At 39.8% G+C, this 25,716-nt stretch overlaps 1 protein-coding gene across 2 annotated transcripts; it reads right to left on the reverse strand.

Moving 5' to 3' along the window:
- LOC104909404 (synaptotagmin-like protein 2) lies at positions 1-25,716 on the reverse strand. 2 transcript variants are annotated; one of them, XM_031552091.1, is made up of 6 exons: positions 25,611-25,716; positions 18,696-18,777; positions 15,196-15,645; positions 4,975-5,123; positions 1,270-1,408; positions 1-787 (listed from the first exon to the last, which is right to left on the reverse strand). In XM_031552091.1, exons 3-6 carry the CDS (start codon positions 15,294-15,296, stop codon positions 691-693), a joined length of 486 nt encoding a protein of 161 aa, XP_031407951.1. In that variant the 5' UTR covers positions 15,297-15,645; positions 18,696-18,777; positions 25,611-25,716; the 3' UTR covers positions 1-690. The 2 variants fall into 2 exon arrangements, with proteins under 2 accessions (XP_031407951.1, XP_031407952.1); XM_031552092.1 differs by lacking the exons at positions 15,196-15,645; positions 18,696-18,777; positions 25,611-25,716 and adding an exon at positions 8,217-8,489.

The raw sequence follows: 25,716 nt of genomic DNA on the forward strand, positions 1-25,716 counted from the left end.
ACATCGATCTTTTGTATTGTTCATCGTGAATGTTTGTACCCATTTTGCAGACCAGGAAAGTGAAAGATGGAACTGCTACTAGATATTGTACAAGTGCATAGGAGGAGACAAGCCTTGCTGCAAAGAAAAAATAGATGACATACAGAGAGGGACATAGAAGACAGACAAGAAGATGAAAGTTCACAGAATCAATCAATGGCACAATCAGAAATAAAAGTCACCCTATAAGCAATTCCAGTCTTTACTTCACTCTGTTGACTGAAAGTATAAACAGTAGATATGTTTGTTATAACCTAGATCTTGTTTCCTCAGTGATTTTGAGAATCTGGCTGTTCATATACATTAATTGCCACTTGCTGTCATCACAGCAATTCTTTTCACCTGCAGCCTTTCTGAAAGCTTTTCAATGCAGCAAATGAATTACTAATGTAGGTATTTTAGAAAAAAAGATAGTTCTCTCTGTCAGAAGTCAATTCAGGATGTTTCAAACCAAAATGCTTTGTTTGAAGTTTACAGACTTGAGCTAGCGAGACTGAATACAAAAAAAATCCTCCTTAGTTCAAAAAAACACTTTTCATCTAGCTTTCATGCAACAAGTGTAGCCATTCAGTCATGCCCAAGCTGACTGTTAACGTCCAGATCTTAATCAAAGCCTTTACCTTCCAGAGTGATTTCTTTTTCTTGGTAGAATCACATGTTTTTTTCCTCAGATATCCACATATTCTGTTTCTTTCCCACGTGAAGTATGCTTGGTCTTCTTAAAAAAGCCTGAGATGTTTCAAGTGCACTGAAAACACAGAAAATCTATCCTAAAACAATTTCCCAATCTCCAATTTTTTGTATGATCCAAGTTTTAAACTCTGAAACAATAGGCTAGTCTCACTGAGCAATCAAATGAAGAGAGGCAGTTATTGCCCCCATATTACAAGGGCACTTTACAGATCATGGCCTGCTATTCAAACCAGAAAGTCCTGGTCTCACTTCTGGGAGCCAAACAGTGGCATGAATATGACTGTGGGAACATGGGCACCACCATGGGCATTTTTCTCCTTGGAGATGTAAACCAAACATAGCTGCATTCAAATACAGAACAACTAACAGTGCATAACTATGAATTGTCAGCCCCTCTTATGAATTGATTCCTTGGGCCATTCCAGTGAAATATTTGATGATCTCTGAAATAAGAGAATACTTGAAAGGTACTTACAACTCACGTGTTTAACCAGTTCTGGCATACTTCTGTTAATTGTGACTGAGCAGACAGCTTACCTTGAACTAGATTTCAGTTCTTCTTCTTCTTCTTGATGTTCCACAATGCCATGTAGTTCTGGCGGTGCAAAGACTTCTTTGTTAACATTGCTCACCCAGCTGTCCTTTGCTTTGTTTGATTTGCTCTGACTCACTTCAGCTAAGGCATGAAAGAGGGATACTGTTATCTCCCATGTGTTCATACAAAATTTCACAACAAGTAAACAGAAGTATTTACATTCAGTCCTACAGCTATTTCAAAAGCCCACTGCACTTGAATGAGGTACAGAATTACATCTGGTGCCTTCTAAAGGATATAACTATATTTTAATACTACTATAAATTTCACATATTTCTCTAATGAAGTCACAGTACTACTCCAAAAACACCTGCTTTACAAATTAAAGCAATCCTACATAGAGTTTTCTATGACAGAGTGATGGCATTGGCAGACAAGGGAATAGCAACAGACATCAGTGGATAAGGAACTGGTTGAATGGGCATATGAAAAGATGCAAGTAGCTCAGTGCTCAGGTGGAAACCAGCAATAAGCGGTGTCCTTCAGTTCTGTATTTATTATTTTCACTGGCAATGTGGACAGTATTATTCAGAGCATCCTCAGAAAGTTTTAAGGGCAGTACTAGGCTGAGTTGTACAGCTGACACTATAGAGGAAAGGGATGCTGTCCAGAGGGACCTTGACAGATGGAGCCATGCAAGCCTCATGAAGTTCAACAAGGACAAGTGCAAGGTCCTCCATCTACGTCAAGGCAATGCTAAGCACAAACACAGGCTGAGTGAAGGATGGCTTGAGAGCAATCTTGAGAAGAAGGACTTTAGGATAAAAAGCTCAACATGATCTGGCAATGTGCATTTGCAGCTCAGAAAGCCAGCCTCATCCTGAGCTATGTCAAAACAGCAAAGCCAGCAGATCAGGGAGGTGTTCTCCCCCTCTATTCCACCTTCATGGGACTCCTCCACCTGTGGTGCTGTGTTAAGCTCTTGGGCTCCCAGCACAAGGATGTGGAGCTGTTGGAGCAGGTCCAGAGGAGGCCACAAGAATGATCAGAGGGCTGGAGCACCTCTCCTATGGAGACTGGTTGAAGGAGCTGGGCTTGTTCAGCTCAGGAAGAGAAGGTGCCAGGGAGAACTTATAGTGGCCTTCCATAGTACCTAAAGGGGGCCTACAGGAAAGTTGGGGAGTGTAGCGATAGGACAAGGGGTAACAGGCTTTAAACTACAAGAGAGAAGGCTCAGATTAGATGAGGAATTCTTTACTCAAAGGGTGGTGAGGCATTGGAATATGTTACTCAAAGAAGCTGTGCACACTCTATCCATGAAGGTTGGATGAGACCTTGAGCAACTTGATCTTTTGGGACGTGTCCCTGCTGGAACTAGATGATCTTTAAGGCATCTTCCAACTCAAACCGTTTGTGATTTTAAGCTTTCTACAGCAATTCTGGTAAAGACTGATCCTGTTGTTCTTGCTGTTAGATATACATTGGGAAAAAAACAAAACAAAACAAAAAACCTCTGTGTCCCTAGGAAACAAACAAAAGTAAGGCACAGAAAATTGAAAATAAAGTTGAAATTCAGTAAATCAAGTTAAATACTCTGTTTCTGCAGCAGGAAATTGAAAATTGGTCATGATTTTCATTTAAAGGGGTCCTTTATGGATAGAACTATCACAACATGGGAAGAAGGTAAGTATAAAAACCAAAATCTCCACCTCATTTGGCAAGGTCCATACATCTGCCTTTCTTTTTGGAGCAAGACAGAATCCAATTCCAATAACTCCTTTTAGAATCAAAATATTACATTATTTCTTCTAACATTTTTTGTGCTTCTGCAACAGTTCAGAAATTTGTATGCAAAAAAAGCAAGATTTTCATTCTTGTTATCCATATATGCAAGCAAAAAATATCTTGATATGTAATGAGTCACTGAAGCTACGGAATTGCACATAATTTTTAATGCAACAGCATGCCTCTTTGTTCAAGTAATTAGATTGGAAATAATTTTTGAATTGAAGTTTCCTTCAAGATATGTCTTGAAGTACTTTAACCTGTAAGTAAGAGTTACTATATACTGCAGCTAGAGCTTTACAGCTGATTTTCATAACCTTCAGAAGTCCAAAACCAAAGAACACTCCTCACTAACCATATGTGAATTTTTTCATTCTGTTTCAGGTCTTTTCTTATTAAGTCAAAAATCTAGAACCTGCCCCACAGTAATCAAAAGATAACTAAACTGCCATTATCCAAACTTATCTATGGGAGTATAAGATTTGAGAAAGTGTAATGTAGTGGAATTCATGACAAGAAAATTATGCTAAATTGTTGTTTAAAAAATTATAGAATGCAGCAGCAGTAATCTACCCCCAACAATGATAAGCATCTTACTTGCTTCACTAGCACACACACACAAAAATCCCTTAACAGAGCTTAAAAAAGAAATGAAGATTACAAATTTCAGTGCAGTTTAGTGTGGGTGATATAACTCTTGCCCTTTAAGTCGAAAGGATTTAGAACTATGGGAGGTTAAATGGGGACATGGGCCTCTGAGAAATAAATCACTTCTTGTACAAAGAATAACAAAAATATACCAGTACTCTTTAGATAAGAGAACCAGATGCTGGAGAGATTTATAACAGGTCTTTATTAATAGAAGCATATGTGAAATAGTATGCAAGATTTTATAGATCTCTCTCTTTCTTTCCTGGAGATAATGTTAAAGGCGAACAGCTCAAAACCAGAAAAGGAAGTGCTCACCTCTTATATGGAAAACCATTCTAAAATGCCTCGAGACAAAGCACAGTAAATGTTAAAAGTGTTAAAAGCCTTAAAGTCTTATGGAACTTAATGGACAAATCAATAGGAAAACAAACACAAACAAACACAACCAAAAACTAGGAATTCCTCCTTTAATTCAAAAATGCTTAGGTGCAAAAATGCTTGGTTGCAGTCTGGTCCTGGTCATAGGATCTATGCATGTTACCTGGCACCCAGACGCTGGGGAGATGAGCTTTTGGTGTGGTCCAGTACAGCAGCTCTCATGTTCTCCTTTTTTGTTTTGCTTCTCTCCAAACAATATACTAAATTTACTTCTGATATTAAATATATTATATGCCCACTTTTTTTTTTTTTCCTCTCTAATAGAGTTTTAAAAATACAATTTTAAGTCTCAGAAATCTCAAACAGAGCATATGAAATCTAGAAAAGTTGTACTGAAGAAGAAATACCCTCAGTCTGATACTTTATATGTTCTGGATTTACTTCTAGGGCCACAAAAAAAGAAATAAGAATGCAGTCCAGGAATGAAGAGGGCAGTTCCTCCTGATAGCACTTATCACAGACTGTGTCCATACTGTGTCCTACTCCAATAGCAGCCAGGAAGATGACTAAGGGATTGGAACATCTCTCCTCTTGGGAAAGACTGAGAAAGCTGGGACATTTTAAGCCTAGAGAGGAGATGGCTTGGGGGAACATTATCAACATCTATAAATACCTGAAGGGAGGGTGTAAAGACAACAAAGCCAGGCTCTTCTTGGAGAGAGGGAAACCAACACTCTAAATTACATATAAAAACCTTCTTATGAATAATTTTCTGTTCATAAGACTAACATACTCTTCTTGCATTTCACCTACTTAACTAACTTCTGACGTTGCTCTAAGAGTACCACCTCCATACCAGCCTTTCCAAAACAAAACATGAGCTAAATGCTTACCAAGAGTAGCAGGCTTCCTTCTCATGGAAGCTCTAATAATATCTGCTCCGTGGATCTTATCTCTATGCCTTTTTGACTTTGCTTCATAAAACCATTGTCCACTCATATTCTTCAGCTGAACATCATCTTTGACTTTTTCTGGTAAGTGCCTGAGGGAAATAAATAAATAAATAAGAGAGAAATTCACACTTTACTTACCTGCAATGGGCAGAATAAAAGTATAAAAGTCAGTGAATTAAAATGCTAAATATGGTGTAAATACACAGGTTCCCACAAATACTGAATGCCAGACAAGAGGTACAGGGAAGAATGTGGCAGAAAGTACTAAGAAATAAAAGCTAGTATTTTTTTCTGCTGCTTTATCTTTCTGTTTTTTAACAGACACAGCAAAACACCTGTTGCAGAAATCAAACTGCATAATAATCAAATTCTTTAGATATAACCACAGCATTTATTATGTATTATGCCCCAAAGCACAAAGAAAAGGGAAAGCCTGAATGCATTGGTAACGGATGCCCAGTGATCTCCACAAAGACAGATTTCACTGCAATATATAATAATATATAAATGCAACATATAGTGTTATTCTTACACAAATTTAACTCCAGAAACTACTTGAACACTTACCTGAACTATAAAGACAAGCAAGATACAGCTTCTTTGCAGACTAGAAACCAAATGCTCTTATGGCTACACTAAATGTGTACTTTCTTCTTTTCTGTTCTGCAATTTGCTTTATTGTCCTCTGAGAGCTGACATTTCTTACAGCCTGGATGTTTTGTTTTTTTCCAGAGTGTTTTACTCTGGAAGTGCTTAGAGGTGTAGTGTGTCAGAAAAAGCTGTCTCAGCATGCTATTTCCATCTTCTCACCTTTTACTTCCCTTATTTTATTAAGGCAGATGACCTTTAGCCTTGTTACTCTCAGAGCATCAGTTGAAGTAGCTTCAAAAAGATGTCTTGCTCTGATCGTCTTGCAAGCCAAGTAAGTCCAGTAATGGCAGATCTTGACTTTGTGCCTCCAAAGGCCAGTTTTCCCAAAGTTAAGGCTGAGATAAGCTATCAGGACAGCACAGGAAATCTGTGCCAAAATCAAGTCCAGGGCTGTTCTGAGAAGATGCCTTTGAAAGCTGTTCATTGGTACTACCTCTATACACACTCTCCCAAACTATACTGGACACATGCTACCATTTTTCGGTAAATTCTTATGCAAATGCAAAGAATGCCTTCCTTACAGAGAAAGGCAGCAGTGTTACCCTGCTCACATGAGTCATGTGAGTCATGCCTTAACAGAATAAGGAGTTGTGAACAATTTGAGTTTTCTTTCCTTGTTAGGCATATAACATACTAAGCATATGCCTTATACATGGCATGGAGACTAACTGCAGACCAGGAAAGTTACTACACAGATTTAGAAAGTACTTAGAAGAAAAAAAAAAGGCAGAAGTAATCCATTTTTTCCATGGATTCTTTCTCCATTCATGATTCTTCTGTAAACAACCTAAAAACACAGCCAAAGGGAGAATCATAGAATCACTCAGGTTGGAAAAGACCTTAAAGATCATCAAGTTAACCATGACCTAACCATACTATCCTAACTCTAACAACCCTCTGCTAAATCATGTCCTTGAGCATCACATCATAACAGTTTTTAAACACATCCAGGAATGGTGACTCAACCACCTCCCTGGGGAGCCTATTCCAGTGCTTCACAACCCTTTCTGTAAAGAAGCTTTTCCTGATATCCAACCTAAACTTACCCTGGGCACAACTTGAGGCCATTTCCCCTCATCCTGTCTCCTGTCACCAGTGAGAAGAGACCAACCCTGCTCTCACTGTAAACACCTTTCAGATATGGAAGAGAGCAATAAGGTCTTCCTCAGTCTCCTTTTCCCCAGAGAAAGCAAAGCAGTCTACACGTTACTCAGACATTAAGGCTAAAGATGTGACACACTACTATAGGGTAGTGACATCTTCCACAGGCCCAACAGCCAAGGTCAATGCCAATTTTATACTGCTCATGAATTAGGAGAATCTTCTTGCCCAGTCATGCAGCTACAATCACAGCCCTTTTATTAGAGGTTGCCGATTTGACTGCAATGAATGAACAATCATTCACAATAGAAAAAGGGTACTATGAGCCAATCCCAACCCTCATGCTAAAACAGACCATTCTCACCTATCACTCAACTCCTCCTTCATATTAGTATGGCAAGAAATGAAAAGGTTTATATAGTTCCTCCTGAGCAGGTGTAAGACTGCTTCTCATCTTGAATCAGCTACATACAGCCAGGAGCCAAGGTCACCTTTTTAGGTCGCCTTTTTAGGTCGCCTTTTTAATGCCAAGATTCAGCTGTCCATAGCATTACTAGACAATTTAAAATTTGGCCCTCCTTCTTGCATACAACTCTGTGCTTCTCAGAGCCAAAATACGTACTTCTCATCAGCTGCAGATCTTCCAAGTTGGAGCAGGAACACAGCGGTAGCTTCCCTCTGTCCTCAAGCAAACACTCTCAGTTTTATGAGCCAGCTCCTCACTGCTCAGCCCATTAATGAACAAAGACAGCAGGAGCAGTGGAAATAGGGCATGCAAGAGCTTTCGTACAGATGACCGCTTTTCCCTTTCACCTTCTTTCCATGTATTATTTGTTTTCTCAAGTCATATGCTCCTTAAGGTTAGGGACTGGCTTTTCAGCTGTTTGCTTTGCCTGCAAGCCAGCAGAGCTCTGATCCCAGTTGGTGCTTCGGGGCAATCTGACAACACATGCCAAGGGAGGTTCTCAAGTGGGAAGGTACTGAGTCACAGGAGAAGCATTCAGTGCCTTCCCTCTGATTAAGCTCTTCTACCCCAGGCACTCTTTTCTCCTTTGCGTTCAGCCTCTGAAACTAGGGTGCAGTAGGATACCTTCACAAGTTAGCTCAACAGAGCTACAGAAGTAGCTGGTTTGCACAAGGAATGTGCTTTTAGCTTCTAATTACATGTCACCTGTGGCCAATGCCATCTTAGTTTGGTTGGAAGGGAGCATCAGCTTGCTACCTATGGAAGTCAACATGCTTCAGTTCCACAAACTCAAGAGGCCTTCCAAATATAAGCATGGTCTCAATTTACCCAGTACCTCCTTCATAAATTACGTGTCCAGTGTATGGAACTTGTATTCTGAAAAAGCTGATAGAAGCTCATCACAACTAGCTTATGAATTTACTTTGTTTTGTCTTCTCACCTTCATAGCTTAAGCACTTCTCACCTTGATAGCTTAAGCACTTGACTTTTGTTAGATTGACTTCTCTTCTTGTCATTTAGCCTCTCAGTCCAGTCTCCTGAGAAACTAAGAGCAACAAACATCAGAGCTATTCATCTACCACAAATAAGGAGGCAGATTTGCATTATCAGAACATACAGCTTTAGCTCTTGGCAGGAAGAAGTTTCTGAGAAGTCAATGTTCACCAACACATCATAGACCTGTTGCAAAAACTGCTACTGAGATTACAAATTACACTTTTTACGATGTTGCTTGAGTTCTCAAGCTCTGCTATGAGCAAACTTCTGCATTTTAAAAAATAAAAATCAAACTGATTGTACTGTGGGGGTCCATTTCATTGCTATTTATTAGATTTAGGTTGTGGTTTACCTAGAAAAGGAATTGTGCAGAAGTCAGACTGCAGTTGTGATTTTCCACTGCTACATTTACTTCCCAGCACAACTGAACTAAAAGCCAACAGTTGATTCTAAGCCAGCTTCCCACTCAACAGAAAGACTAACCAAGTTGTCATTACCTTATTTTTCTCTTGGTGATCAAAAAACAAGTTGGCATCCAGATTACGATTGCAGGCTCAGTTTGCCAAATTTGCAATGAGGAAAAAATGCAGTAATGACTTTGCACTACATATGTGTTTGTTCTGAAGTCCCTCAGTGGTCTCTTAAAATGCCAGTTACCCTGTGTTGCAGTTTTCAGAGTGAGAAATCCTGAAGTTATATTAAAGCTAGTGCCTAGCTATAGTAACTCTATAGTAACTTCAAAACGGAGAAAGTGAAGGTACATAAGTCAAAAAGAATTCATCCTAAGGTCCTCTTTTAAAAGTGAGGCTGGATTTCTCCCATCAGTTAATAGGCTCTTTCTGCTAGGTCTAGGTGAAATATCTTTGATGGAAAGACAGATTTTCCCCCCAGAATAGGTTAAGTACATGCAGAATTACTTTGAACTTGCATGCAAAGCAACTCTCAGGCATTCTGCAGGCAGTTCAAGTTGCAAAGTACAAAGATGATGTGTAGACCTATAAAATGTTATTTTTTTCTCTCTATCTCTGAAACATCTGACAGTGGGCTAAACCACCCCTTCAAGGCAGGAAATCTGCTCTGATATAATCAGTCCACGTCAACCTTTCTATCAGCAAATCCACAATAGTTTATCTTCCACTTTGTAGGCTGGTGTGAGAGCTCACTGCATTCTAAAGCAAAGTGATAATGACTTCAGTTTTCTTTTTTATTTTTATTTATATATATATATATATATATATCTAGTAATGTATACCTGTATCTAATACTGTACAGCTAGACCTTCTCGGTATTCTTTATTCCTTACCCTTACCTTTTTACTCATAGCCCAAATTACAAAGCATTCTAGAATTTGCAAGGGATAATTGACATCTTAATAACTTTTTATTGCCTTACTCCTCAATCAACAGCTTGAACTGAGTTTTTGGAAGGAGAGTTGGAGACTTTTTGTGACCAAGTAGGCAGCATTTTAATCAGAGTTTGTGTTTGGCTCAAAGAAAGATCTTATTAGTTTTAATTCTTATTTAGCTATCTTATTAGTTATTGTTAGTCTCATGCACTCTGCTCTGAAGATGTGAAAAAGCACCCAGTGACTGGTGGCAAAACAAACACTTTTTAGAGCCTGATACCACCAACTTATCTATAAGCTCTCTTCAAAAGCCTTCCTCCTGCAAGAGAAATATCACATGAGGGGAGGAGAAAGAGAGAGATTTCTCAGGAATTTGTCCTCATTTCTATTTGCTCTGATCACAACTAAAAAAATAAAAATAAAAAAATAAAAATAAAAAAAGGATTTAAGCTCTGGATCAGTCAAAGAATATGTTTTTATGCTTTTTGAAATCCATTTAGGCAAGAACAGGAATGAAAGGATATTAGATAAGGCATTTTACATGTCAGACCCGTGAGTCTTTTTTTCTTCTTCTTCTGCAAGAGGGCAAAACAGCCATAAAACATTTACAAGTCAAAAGGAAAACTGTGTAAACACTGCATTCTGCACGAATGTGCCACTTCAGTCTGCTCGTGCCTCAATAAGGTGCAGAAAAAAAGTTTGCTCTGACATTTGTTTGAGAACTACATCCAAAACATTTATAATGGGCAGACCTGAGTAGGTATATGTTTGTTTTTGTTTTTTTGTTTTTTTTTTTTTTACTTTGTGCATATTAGCTATACACAAGCTTCAAAAATCCATTACTGTGTGACTGGTTTAAGTAACAGGTGCAATATAATTTTATACTGATTGAGGGCTACAATAAAAAGAATAAAGCAAACTAGTTTGGTTATACAACCTATCCCCATCCCTGTCATCATGATATCTCATCAGCAACACCTCTAATTCTTGCCTGTGGGGTCTCTCTGGATATGGATGTTTTGCATAGGCAAGAGCATAGAATCACAGAATCATAGAATGGCTGAGGTTGGAAGGGTCACACTGTCAAGCTCAAAATAAACTTCATGTTACAGGTAACATGTTACATGTTATAAATCATGTCGTTAGATACTCTCCAGACAGATGTACAGAATTAATTTGCTTGGGCATTTCTTAGTTCATGTAAGCCTAACTTTATTCCACTGTGGCAAGACTGGTCTGCCAGCCTTCACAGATCCTGTTAGCTTCCACTTCTTTCATTTGTTATAACATTCCACTCTTTGGCTTGCTTGTTTGTTTCAAGGGTTTGCACAGAAGCTCTAAATAGCCTCCCCTCCCTTTTCATACACAGCCCAAATAAGGCCATAGAGGAAAAACCTCACTCTTCACAAAGAAGGAGCAGCTACCCTGTGACAATGCCTCTTTGGTACTAGTCAGCCTGAGACAATAGTACAAGATGACTCAAACCTAAGGAGGAGAAACTGGTAGAAAGGATGCACATTCTCTCAGAGGATCTGCCCAAAACCCACATTACAGGCTCTAAAAACAGATCTATAAAGCATAAAAGCAGCCCCGATCAAATGACAGACCACAGGGTATACACAGCTACTGTAAATGAGCAGAAGAACCTACATCACTGAAATTGATGCTGTGTTAAAGAATAGGTTGCATTTTAAGATTTCAGACCAGACACAGAAACAAGACTATCCACTCTGAAGACAAAGACTTCAGTTTGGCACACAGTAAACCTACACAGGTCCAGGCATAAGCACAGAGTGTAGTGGCATTGAGAACTTTTGTACTGATGGAAACTCAATCTTGTGGAGGGAACGCTCTGTTCAGAGGTTAAAGATCCCTATTAGAGCCCATTACTTTCCCTAAGCAGGTTCTTCTACCACACAAAATAAATTCCATCTACCCTTTTTTGCTAGCCATTCCTTGGGTCCAAATTTAGAGAAATCGGAAGTACTTCTAGGTGACAGTGTTCATCTTGAACCCAAGCAAGCTTTCCAAGAAATTCACTATGCATCAGAAAGGATGATGGGCTAAGAAACCTCAATCAAGTATACCAAGTGTCATTCTGTTTACTGATCAGAACAGAATGGAGAGGATGTAGATACACTGTGCTGCAGAGTAAGCAGTAAGCCCCACACCTCACACCTCTCCCACATGTTATTTTTCCAGTAATTTACAGATATGCAAACTTTTATGAAATAGTCCAAATATACACATAAAGAAATTTATAAGGAAAAAAAAAAAAAAAGAGAGGAAAAAAAAAGTGGTGAGGTGGACATTTTTGCAAAGACTTAGCTTTAAAAAGAATCCCCAGATATTATTCTGGAATATTTGGAAGATGTTCTCAAGTGACAGAGCAGGAAAATCAGGTAATTCTTTTTAGGAAACAAAAGATGAGCTTTGACAGCAGCTGTAAGACAGCATTTCTGGACTCTTCAGTCTTCAGTCAGCCCTTTAAACTTGAAATGATATCCATGTTCAAAACATCTTTGCCTCTGCTAAGCATGCTTTCAGAATTCTTGTATCTAACAGAAAATCCATCCTCTAAAATACATAAGTAAATGAAAAAGAACACTTCCTTCTGACTGTCCACAATATAAGGAACACTGTCTTGCAAAGTGACTGAATAGAATGTCTGTTAAAGCAGAACAGAATCAAAAACCTATTTGCACAAGGGTTTCCACAGCCACCCACACCCACTGATGGTTATGAGAAAAGTCAGTGCATGTAACACACAACAGAATTAGGCCCCTGAAGCTGCCTCAGTGATACCCAGTGCCACGCCAGTGTGTGTATTAAAAGGGTTTGGCACACAGCTGTCACCATTCACCACACAAACAATTCCTCATCAACATTTCCCTATCACGAGCCTCCTTCAGTTTACACAAGGAGCAAATGATCCACGCACAGCCCACAGCAGCATTCCCAGGAAGTTCTGCTGAGAAGGGAAGGGCTGAGAGCTGCTGTGCAGGACTGTGTCCCAAAAGCAACCACAACAACTTTCTGCCGCAGACACGCTGGTGCCAGAGGCCCACCATCCTGCCACAGAAAAGTCACTCAACCACAGTTCAAAACTTCACAAGCAGGCATATTTCTGTTCCACGTTAACTGTCTTCATTCAGAGCTCCAAACTACACAGCTATAAGGAGAATTAATTAGGGGCTAGGCTGAAGCTACCACCAGGAAATCCAGTTATGTGCTTGGTACATTTGTTCAATACCCAAATACAGCTGGAACAGAAATTCCTGGTTAGGAATAAGGACACTGACAATAAATAAATCAACCATCATTCAGCTCTTCTGTTTTATGCCATTTCTGCCTTCCTCAGCAACAGTGCCATTCAGGGGCTGGCATCTACTCCTGGGGTAATGGAGCAAAGTGAGATATCTTCTTGTCCTAAGGGAAAGAAAGAGGATAAATTGTCCATTGATTTTGCTAGATCACACCCTTTTGTAAACTGAGATTTCTTCATGACCCTTTTCATAGAATCACAGAATGGTTTGGATTCGAAGGGACCTTTAAGATCAGTGAGTTTCAACCCCCTGCTATAGGAAAGGACATCTCCCTCTAGACCAGGTTGCTCACAGGCTCATCCAGCCTGGCCTTGAATGCTTCCAGGGAAGGGGCATTCACAACCTCTCTGGACAACCTGTTCCAGTGTCTCACCACCCTCACCTCAGGAATTTCTTCCTCATATCTAGTCAAAATCCACCCTCTTCCAGTTAAGCCATTTCCCCTTGTCCTGTCACTACCTGCCTGTATAAAAAGTCCCGTGACTTTTGCCCATGAGAAGAAAATATCAATGTCCTCTTTCCTTCAGAAGAGATCTCAGAGAGGAAGCAGGCATGCTACTCCCAAAATTATGCTGTTCCTGAAACTATTGGCTTGATTCAGACCAACACAAAAGGAGCTGCAGGATGGAGTGAACATTCATTACGGCGCTCAACAAACCAGGATTTAAAGCAGACAGCCTAAAGAGGATGCTTAGTTGGACAAGTCTAATTGACACAGCTTTACTACACACAGTAGAAGGAGCTGTGAGCAGAGAAGGGACTCCATCAGGTGATCTGTAAAATTCCACTAACAAGGTGCTTAAAGAGGATTCTGTCATGTTACCAGTTTGTCAGCACTCCAGGAAGACACCACAGAGGGAACAAATTATAACACCCTTCAAACCTCAGAATTTCTTTCTAGAGGGAAAAAGACCATATTAAAAGACTTCCATTATGCATACCTACAAACTACTCTTTGTCATGGTATGATATTTGCATAATGACATTCCATCCCAGCTCCTGGAATCTTCCAGGTGTGCAAGAATGCTGCAAAATTCAAAATACTACATCTTCTTGGCTGGAGATCTATATATTTTATATATTAGAACACTCTCTGGATTAAAAGTAAGCTCCATGTGCCACATCTATGAAGAAAAATCAGTTTCAGATGTAAGCTTCCAGAAGTTATAATATTCAGAAACCAGAAGAGATACTCTATTGTAGGAACAAGCTGATTACAGGCTACTTCAACCTGCAGTCCTTTGCATTTTCCACCACACCCTCTTGAGCTACAATTACAAATGGCAAAAGCTAAGTTATACAGACAAAAATACTTGTTGACAGCATTTTTTCAGACCACTACTAAGAGAGGCTTTTTGGATTTGTTTTTCCCAGGAAGATTCCTTTCCCCAGATGTTTGGGTTTTGTTTGTTTTTGTTCTTTTCCCTCAAACAATGAGGAAAAACTTCAGCCTCAGCAAAGTGTTATGAACATCAGTTTGCATTACAGCACTTCGACATTTCAGCATCTAAGATTGCTTTTTTTGCTATTGGGCCTCTTCTCATTTTGGTTACTGTGTCTGACTGAAAAAAATATTCCCACTGTTGAGCAGTTAGCTATCTGCATTAGGTGAAACCACTACTGAACTGCTATTTGGAGTGGTGTAAATGACTTTCTCAAAGTCAAGTAATGCAGGCAATGCTGTTTTCAGCACTTACATCCCTTATTCATGGCGATTACCCTAATGGTAGCCCTAGGGAAACCTCCCAGCACACAAAGCACTCCACAGTACAACATTCCAAACAACCCATTGCTTCATCTGTGACACCACAAAGAAAACAGGGAGCAATTTTCTATATATTAGCTGTGGCTTGCAAGGACTTCTTTTTGAAATGGAGCATAATGTTGGCACCTCCTGTGGACCATAGCACCAATGCTCCATGTATTTGAGGTATAAATTCCTCACTCAGACATATTGGTGACTGCATCTACGTTGACTTTTTAGTTTATTTGAGGCACTTGTGCATTTTTTGAAACGAATACTCCTACTGCACTGGTTCAGTTTCAGTATTGATACATAGGCAAACTAAGTTCTTCCCAAGGAAACTAATCTAGAAATTCTGTTCAGATGCATGCCAAGTGTTCTTGGCCCATACAGAGTTATAAACATCCCAATCAACAATTAGCTTTCTGGACAGCTTTCTGGACTATTTTTTTCTACTCCTATGCTCCATATAACCCAGTATGCCAATTGTGTAGGTCTTCCCAGGCCAACCCAGGGTGCCATGTTCTTTTACCTGACTCTCTCTTCTTCAGCTTTTTTAAGCTCTGCGTCCCGTTGCAGCACCTTCATTATTGCCTCTTGTTCCTCCTCTGTTAGGAAGCTTAGGTCAATCATCTTGCTGTGTGTGTGCGGGCAGGGCTGAAGTGTCCAGAAAGATCTTAAATCCTGCTGAGGAAGACAGACTTATAGTCTCTCTTAAAAGTATAAAAGAATAGAAGTCTTTTGCCGCAGGCACTGAGAAAGCTGAACCATGACACTATCACTGATTTAAAAAAACACAAATATTGCTTTGTTGCAGTTGAGTGAGTGCATGTTTCCTTAGATCAGAGATTTTGGGGAAGGTGCTGCATTGCTTCTTGCCATTGCAATGATGTTTTCTCAGCTTGTCCTCTCAACTCTGCTTCTTGGAGTAACAGTTCATTGACCCAGCACATCTGGTGTTTAAGAGCAACCAAAACATTCCCTAAAGAAGAGACAAGGAAGAACAAGCTGTAACATTAGGTATCAGGGAAATAGATCACATAAGCTTTTTTTTTTTTTTTCTTTTCTTTTTAATTAAAAGAAACAAGTTTTTCAGTGTGATTAAACCACTTTATGAAGTGGTCACTTCAAGTCAAACCTGTTTTACAGGCCTCTTGAACAAGGTGGTCAGGAAAATACACTGCTTTTGAATATAGTGACTCACACCCTGCAACACAGAATCAAGCGTCATTTAAATGACAATTTAAAATAAGTGCATTCTAAGTTGCTCTCAAAGTCAGCAGAATAATTTGGACAGGAGAAGGAAGGAGAAGAAAATAAAATCAAGAACACTAGCACATATCCATTTAAAGTAAAAAAAGCATGTAGTCACAAGCACAGACATTACGTACAAGGGCACATAAAACCTGTGCCTATTGTTATCATACACAGATCAGAAAGAGCCAGATATCTCTGAGGAAAAATTCACTGCTGCTTGCAGTCCTGATTCAGAGTGTAGAGGCTGAGTGGGAAAAAATAACAAAGAAAAACAAAAATAAACTAACAACCAACCACCACCAACCAGCTAACACTTAAGCTAAAACTCAGGAGCTTGCCATGCTGGTTTATGATGATAGCATTAGCACATTTCTAGGCCACTTGTTTTTGGCACCAACCAACCAAAGCAAAAGAACTATCCTGTAAGGACAAGCCATTGAACTTTTGGACCCTACTCCACTCCCAGCAAATCGTGAGCCTTGCCCTCCACACCTGTCTTCCCACTCCAAATCTTCAAAGATGCCTTTCTCCTTCCAGGAGAACAGAAAGGGAGCAGTCATCTCAAGCCCTGGAGGAAGAGCCCTAAGGAAGTAATCAGAAGGCTGCCAAGCACAATGTGTTGCAGCAGTGAGATGGGAGGAGGCTGGGAACGCAGAACAATTTGTATGCTCCAGTTCAAGACTTCAGGAGCATGTTCTCCAATTACTGCAGTGCCTCTTTCTGAAGGATTTTATCTTGCCTGTGAGAAAAGTGTTTATCGCTTGTAAACATTTCTTATTTTTTACTCAGAACAAAAAACAGTTTTCAGAGATTATTTCTTTAGATTTCCAAATGGGAATTCCACAACAGACTTTTGACCCACCCAAAACAAACAGCACTGAAGGATCAAGTACCATGTTTGCAAAGCCAGGTTCTTACATTAAAACCCTTAAGCAGCAGTTATTAGCTGCTGGATGGAGTCAGAATACCTCTATTCTTCTGACTTGAGCTAAAGAGGAAGAAACTGTTTCCACAAGTATACTGAAGTTTGAATAATTTTCCCTTCCTTTGTACCAGCCCACAGCATTGGAAGGAAGTTCAGGGTATCTATAGTTTCCACAGGCTGCAATCCAATTTAGTTTACAAGATAGGAATTCAACTTTTGCTCACAGTATGTTACCAGTAATAGCATATAATTATGTCAGGAATATGATCCCATGTAGGCTTAATCACTGCTCTACAGAACATACGTAATGAAAGCAAACTAATGGCTACAGAAACATCTTGAATATGTGGAATCAGAAATTGTGCAGTAACTCACTGCTTCATCCAAACCAAATTGAATCTTTAAGTAGTAGTTTGAAAAACTGTTTTGTCTCTGTTTTATAGGCCATGGTACCCTCTGGAAAAGCAGATGACTAATCACTTACAAGATAATTCCAACCACCAAAGGCAAAAGCCTCTTCCTGAAAAAGCTCAGAAGAATGAGGTTGGGGGAGAGTCAGCTATGCCTATATCAGGGTCTCTTAGTGCTTCAGAGTAACTGCTTCATCGATACAATGAAACCAGAAGGGAAAAAAGAAAAAAGAAAAAAGAAAAAAAAAAAAAAAACAGAACAACTTGAATTCAGTGCAAGCCTCAGAAGCATCCTAAGTGACAAATCTGATGAGAGGCAGCAGAGAAGCTGTTACTGAACAGATCTCCTATTAAAAAAGGATAGCTACTGGCGCAGCCTTGTAGCTTACTTGCACTGTAGTGATCTAATGAACATTAAAATCATACAGCTAATCCTTGTGCTTGCTCCTCTGGTCCCAGAAGCTGAAATAATTAAACCATGAGAGGAAAACAACATATTAGCACTGGCACTACTCAAAAGGAAGCTTCACCTCTAACAATAGCACATCTTACAGATGTGGAAGGCAGCTGCAGCCAGGTTAATGGTCATCTCAGTCCCTCCCCAGAAGTGCAACAGCCTTCTGCATGTGGTTATGTTTGGCTGCCACATTCAGCTTCTCCATGATTCATGCAACATAAATGCAACGAAAAGTTGATTATTTTCTCTTATGTTTCTTATGTCTGGCCAATCAGGTCTGTAAGGAATCTATTTTAGGAACAGTATCTTTATCTTTAAAGGAGGCTGACGGAGGGTTATGTTGTTTAACAGTTTAATTCAAAAATCTAAAAGAAACAGTTGGGCAACATTCACTGAACAGACCAAAGGGAGCTCAAAGCAATGCACGGTGGGACTGAACTTCCCAGATATCATCATTCTGTAGAATAGATTCTGCAAATAAATTTGCACTGCCACTTTGGTTTTGATCACCTGCCTAAACATAAGTAGTGCAGCTGAGACCTTTTAGGTTTCTTTGCAAAGATAACAACATAATGGATCATTTAAAGCATGACTGGGTACCTGAAAAACTGGCTTCTAATCTCACTGGATAAGCAGTTAAAGAAAAACAACTTAACAATAATTTTTCTTCCTTTAATGTGCATCATCCATATGCTGAAGTGTGATGCAGTTTGTACTGTGATCACAAGTGTTTAATCACTGGAACCATGCCAGAGACAAACTGAAGGCAAAACAGATGTTAGCCTCTGCATAAACAAGGTGAAAACCTCTGTGTGTGTGTATGAGGTACACTGCCAGCCTCGGGAGACCTGCTAACACAGACTACTGCAAGGCTGGCTTTCTGCAGGAGATTGTAAGCACTGATGGTACAAAATGTTGGCTTAGGGTACAGCACTTGCTGGAGACCTACAGCCAAATTTCAAAAATGAAAAATAAATCAATACCTTTGTCCAGTTTGAATCACATACCACCACTCCAAGTTTAATTCTTCCACTTTCTTTTTTCTTCTTCTTTCATTCTTCAGACCTAAGTTTCAAATAAAACAGAAAGATCCACAACAGACTGATTAAATCATGGAAATTGATAGAACCACCAGACCAATGATCTCTGGTGAAAAGTCTGTCATCTTATGTTGTAGACTAACACTTGTGACACTTGGGATATGAGGCATCATTTTTTTATTTTTTATTTTTTCCTAAAATTTAAATGAAACCATACCAAAAATCTTTCCTTTCATAAAAGGTTTCTACTCCCTGTAATAAACAGGAATCTGAAATTATGCTTTCTGTAATTCATGCATGAAAGATTCTCTTTTCTATGTCTTGAAAATGAAAAATAAAAATAAGGGCTGAGATGCACTGTACTTCTCCCCATCCTCAACTCTGAAGTTGCTCACAACTGCCAAGTGCTTTAGGTCAGGCAGTCATCCAAAAATGGTGCCTTATAAAGTTTCTCAAAACCTCCTCAGGCAGTTGTATGTCTCCATGCCTTCCAGGGAGGCTTTGCATTTGTCTGGAACATGTTGTAACAGCAAGACTGCTTTGTTGACCCTGCACAGACCTTTATTTCTCCCCTACTTTCTCCCACGTTGGAAAAGAATCTGAATTCAAAAATTGCACTCCGAATATTATACCATATTAAGAAGTCATAGCTTAGATTTTTACATTTTCACTCAGTGCATACATATGGGATGTAATGAGGGAGAGGTAAGGAAGATGTTGGAGTGGTTTGTTATGACTGACATTAAGTTCATCTACAGGATCAGAAACCGAGCAGGAAAACCCCAGTCAGTTGGTCCAGTCAAATCAACAGAGCTTCCTTTTACACGCAGCAACCTCAGCATGTCTTAGATTTACATTTCAAAATTGCCTTCTGTGCTCCTTGTGCACTAGGCCTAAGCTGCTAAAGTTTCACTTGAGAGAATCTGTCTGCAGCCAACACCTTCTCAAAGGAAAAAGCAGGTGACAGCCCATCCAAAAACCTGGTCTGCTTCTGCACACCTATTTGTGCCAACTCCTCCAGCAGAACAGCTACCCTTACAGCCTGGCTGATCATCAGCCTGCATCTGTACATACCTTCATACCATAAAGCTCTAAGTTAGTTACAAGTAACAATATATGCTCTTGGTTTTATTTTACTGATGTTATTGCTTCAACATATCAGCACTAGCAGTGAGGATGAGTTGGAAACCCAGAAACGAGGCAACAGGAAGCTGAGGAAGAAAGATAAACAGAACTGTGCACTGTAGCAACTTGCATCTGCAGGGAAACTCATTCTCAGAAAAAGGCAACTAAGTTTGTCCTCAGCACTCATTCTCAGGAAATCCTTTATTTTGGAACACAAGGAGCAAGGAGAAGTTTGCAGGACTGGCTCCCATTAGAAGTTTGCAGGACTGGCTCCCATTAGAAGGTCACATCAGACAGTAACAGTATTTTGCTAAATAAATAAATAAATAAATAAATTAGGCTTAGAAAATATAATTTCTTGAAACACATGAGGCAAATTGCTTGGAGGAAGAACAGCTAATTAAACTAAATGCCAGTGTTGGTACGAGCACAAATAGTTTAAGATGGTCATGAGCGTATTTGCACAGAAGTTCAGAGGACTACAGAGTTAAGTTTGGGTAATGGAGAAAGAAAACCAATTAACCCTCAAGGGGAACTTAAGTTCTTAGTCAAGAGTCTAAAACACGGTTGCCTGCAATCTTAAGGCCTGAGCTTAAACATACTCAAGGCGACCTGTTATCAATTTAACTCTTGAGAGGACAAAAGGAAAGAGACCTTCCAGTAAGATATGTGTATCTGTAGCCAATCCAGCTGCTCTTTCTTGAGGTGTTATCACCTTTCAAAACGATACCAGCTAGATGTACACAGCATATCACAGTTCCATCAGTCCCAGAGACTAAACAGAAGAGCAGTATTTGCCAACAACACGAGTTTTTAGCCAGTGGGAGGCAGAATTTTTTTATCTAGCTGGTCACAAAGTGGAAGCTGGTGCTGGAACCTTTGCAGAACTAGGGAATATCTAATAGGGCAATATTAAAGTTGCTCATATAAACATATAAGTGCTTTATTTTATACCCACATGCTTTCCTGTGCAATGTTCATTAACATGCAGATAAAGAAAAGAACCTACTTATCTGCAATTACAGTACTAGACAACTGCTCAAGGCAGCCAGAACAAGAAAACAAGAGAACAAACCCTGCTCCCACCTTACCCTTGCTTACCAGAACCAAGGAGACTCCTGTTGTTTTTTACCTGCAGAGTAGCTGCAATCTGAAAAAAGTCTCACTGACAGCCTCGCTGATATTAGACAGGCAAATATTCTGGTTTACACAAAATGCACTCTGAACAAGAGAGCAAAAATGTTAACAGCAAGTAGAAAAGAGTTAACAACTGAAAATTGGAAGAGGAAAGAACAATTTGTTTTGGCTGTAGCTTAATCCCTCTAATAACGTATGGCTGCTTGCCATTTCTTTCATAGGACTTTCATTGGATATTGGCAGCAGTGCCTAGGAATGTGAATCTCTATACCTGCTATGGTACACAGTCATTAGGACAGTGGTTTCAAACAGACGTGGCCTCTGGAATAACAGGTTCATAAATTAAAGAGGAAACTAATGGAAACACATCTAAATGGTGCTTTTGCACTGATCACTGTTCATCAGGTTGACTGTAGATGCCAAGCCATTTATTCTTAACTGTCTAAAATACAAAACTACACACAAGATCTTGAGTTCTCTACTAAGCAGCTTTGAAATTACAGAAATTTCAGCAAGTTAAGAACAATAATGCATACATTTCATTATAAATTGTGAGGCTCTGATTCAGCTTGTGCTTCCTCACATATCATACCCCTACATATGCACCAGCATATTGTTTGAATAATTATTTATATGCAAGAACTACATTCTTCTAGTTGATAATTCTCTTTACCAGTGATTGCAAAACAAATAATACATTCTCAGGGCAAGGGATATTTCAATATCATGGTGAAAATGGCTCAATCTTCTGGATCTCTGAAGGCAGAGCATTGTTTATTGTAACCAATGATTCTCATCTCCCTTTACAGAGGAAGCAGACTCCCTCCAAAAGGAGAACAGGGAGGCTAACAAGACACAAGCTCCTATCATCACTGCCTCATTATTTATACAGGCATTGGCATTAGACCCACAAACGATACTGCTCAACAGAGTGTTGTTATGTCTTGCCTGAAAAAAGGTCTGAATAAAACTGCATTATTTAATAGAGGTTGGAGGCAAACTGTTGTATGAAGTTATCTTCTGAGCATACGTACGCTTATCTGACACACTTCTGTATTTGATGGCTAGTTCCTTTGGAATTTTCCCCACTATAACTACAGATTCAAATCCTAGGATGTGTTTTCTACATTAATTCCATTGATATGGATGGTTAAAAAAAAAGTGATTAAAAAAACCTGCTGTAAAATGTATTCTTGTTTTTAGTAAGTTTTAGCCTTAGGCAAATCAAAGTTAAGTGGTTCCCAATGCAGAGAAGTTGAGAACTTTAGGTATTGGAGACTTTGGCAGAGCTACCCTACCTCTACCCTGCCTCCTTGCTCTCCTGTATTAGCATGGATGTGGGCATTTCCATCAAGGACTCTGGTCTGGAAACAGGACCACTGAAGACTGGAAGTAAGCAAAGCAGTACAGTAAATTAACAAGTATTTCCCACCAAATGGTTACTGGGAAGTGACACATTTCCTACTTGTTGTTTAAATAATCTTTTATATATGAAAACAAAGAACACTGAACTGCAGTTTCTGTAGTCAATGTGCAGTCTAGAATGTTGCTAATGCAGAAGGCTTTCTAAACAAGAGAACCTGTTGCATCTCTGCAAGTAGGGACTCTTTTCCTACTCTCCTCATTTGAGTTAATCAACTGTGGAGCTATTTAGTTGAGCAAGGAGAGCAACCATTACTGACACACTGCTCTTCCCTCCTGTGTTTGTAAAACTAGGAACCTTCGGGCAGACAGGCTGCCTCTTCTAAGCATCAGAGAACTGCTCTCAAGTCACTGGTGACAGCACATTTCCTCTGCAAGATGCTACACAGTATAGTCTGGTGGGACACTTTGAGCACAACCCTGCCAAATCGGGAGGGGAGCATTTCACATCATTCTTGCCTCAAAATCAACCCTTACTTATCTTACCACTCTTTTTAATTTGACACTGCAGGCCTCCTACATTTCAGGCACCAATTTAATTGTGACTATGGTTTAGTTTAATTTACTGTACACAAATAGCCAGCAAACAAACCAAGCCCTTTGGCTGTCCTTTCTCATGAGATGACAGACTAACCACAAACGTCGGACACTCATTTGTGCACATTTCCTAGCTTAAAGTTACCCAGCTAATAACTGATGTAATCTGAAAGCTCATAGGAAAGCTCGCTTCAGTTAATGCAGTCCTCGCTACAGTAACAGAGACACACACCTATCTGAAAGCAGGCTTTTACACAGCACCCAATTACCAGCAGAAATCAGGTGCCAGTGGGAAAGGAATCTTCTTCGGGACTCCTGCTGTCATGGAAGAGATACATAAGTAGAGAGAAGGGAGAAAAGTCAGTTTGGAGATGTTTCTGGGTAAGTTAAAAATGAAAATGGTTAAAGAAATATTAGCCTACAGTCTGCAAATAGAATGCACTCAGAATTATCAGAATAAAGTTTTGCAGTGAAGTTTTTGTAGAATCATAGAATGGTTTGGGTTGCAAGGAATCTTAGCATATAGTTTTAACCCTCACAATTACTATTTTTAACAAACACATTGAAAGAAGTTTGCTATAGCTCCCTATAAAGAGAAAAATATTTATCACCTAGTTAAAAATATTATTATGCACTGGAAATCTGTATAATATAAATATTCCATCTGCTACCACATTTATTCTGGCTAAATCTGAAGCCAGCAAGCAGCAATGCCAGTCCTCCTTAATAGTGATCTTAAATTGCAATAATAACAGGAAGTCTATCAGCCATGAAAACTTCACTCACGAGTTGGCCCAGCCCAGCCGTGCAAACAGCTGCGTGCAAAACAGTCTTTTCCCAAATGCTGATAGCCAGAGCCAAACAGAGCAAGGTAAATGGTTCCAGGCAGAGTCAGCACTGTGATACAAAGAAACCTAAGAGGGCCCAGTGAGAGCTAAATCCAATTGCTCCACGTGAGAGGTGAGAAGCAGGGAACAGCTTCTGCAGCAGTCTGCAGTTGCACTGATGAGGTGCCATGTCAAATTGTCCTGTATGAACTGGATTTGACATACAAATCCTGCTGAAAAGCACAGGGATGGGAAAGAAGGAGAGGGAGGTTGTGATTGAAATTGTTTTTCAGATACAGTGAGCAAAATAAGGAGTTTAGTTTGTGAGGCTAGAGTTCAGAGTATAATACCTGTGCCTAACAAAGGTATTTAGTTTTGCAGGAGTGGCTCATTCTTTATGAAGATAGCAATGCGAGGCACTGCCCAGTGGCCATGGCACACCCTCAAGAAGAGAGAGAAACCAGAACCCCAGAACCATTTAATCCAAGAGTATTCAAACACACATGCCCTCATTTACCAAATATATGCCAGTCTATGATGGTTTCATTTTCTTCACTTTTAACTCTCCCTGAGACTGCACCACCAAGGATTAAACTGCCCATCCAACTAAAAGTTCATTAAAAATATGATGCAACCTTGCGAGCAGAAACAAGAATCCAGGTCTATTTCCTCGCAGTCAGGCTACCACATCCCAGACCAAACTTTCTCCCCTGACTCTCATTCTCACCCAGTGAGCCCTACATTCCTAGTTGCACAGCAGTCCAGCGGTATTTGGGCTGAAGGAAAAGGAGAGTAAACAAGAACATGATGACCTGTTTAACAGATTTTTAAAACCCTGGCAGTGAAACTGATACTATGTTCGTTTGGGCTCCAAGAGATGCTGGGAGGAAGTTTCCTTAGTATGAGATAGGTCCAATGACAGCTTTGGAAAATTCAAGGATATAGCCAGAGCAGAGGACTGCTGCATCCATAAGGTAAAAGTAGACCAAGATGCCTTAGCATTGCCTTGCTTTAAACCTGGATGTAAGCACACTAAAATATGTTATTTGTAACAAAGTATATGCGTTTTGTAATATTGTAATACTACTAGCAGTGTTTTATAACATAGCTATGCATAAGTATATAAAACTGCAAATGGAAGGAGACTTGTGGTACACTTGACCAAGCTATGCACAGGAAAACATACAAATAGTAAAATTTGCAAGATAAGAGCAAAGCATGTAGAGCAGACAAGAAAGATGTGTGATGAAAGCTGAATAAACCTACAGAACAAAGCAGAGATAAATCTGATGGAACAAGAATAATCCTGCAAAATAACTAAGATGTTGGCAAGGCCAGGGTAAGTCTTCCTTCCCAAAACTGTGTCAGAAACAGATGAGATCACACCCTTTTCTTCTGGGGAGGCAGCAAGGTGCATAAAACACTAAGCAAAAGAGATAGTAATTAATGAATATCATAAAACTCTCACTTCTATTCCAGTATCCCTGATGAAAGGCACTTCCATGCACTGCAGCCTTCAGTGTTAAACACAGGGCATCAGCTCCATGGCACTGTGAGGCCATAACTTTTCAGCTTTGAGCCCCTACAGAGTGCTCAGCAGTACTTGCACAGCCATTCAACAGCCCGGCCCCAAATTTAAGTGACCTTAATCCTGCAATGACAGTCACATACAGCAAATCCCCCAGTGCACACAGACACAACCAAGCTCACTGGATTTTAGGACCAAGTCCCATTCCCTAGAGTCACTTTAGAGATAGAACGCAAGTCACCGTTCATGCTTCAAAAAAGTGCTTCCTATTTAGCGGCTTACCCCATCCCTCCGATCAGCAGCGAGCACGAGCTACCTCATCCCAGCCGGCAGCCGCCCGTCTGAGGTGAGGAGAGGGAGGTGGCGGCTGGAGGCGGCTCCGACCCGC

Source organism: Meleagris gallopavo, chromosome 1, assembly GCF_000146605.3.
Source record: "Meleagris gallopavo isolate NT-WF06-2002-E0010 breed Aviagen turkey brand Nicholas breeding stock chromosome 1, Turkey_5.1, whole genome shotgun sequence".
In the NCBI taxonomy this organism is placed as follows: domain Eukaryota; kingdom Metazoa; phylum Chordata; class Aves; order Galliformes; family Phasianidae; genus Meleagris; species Meleagris gallopavo.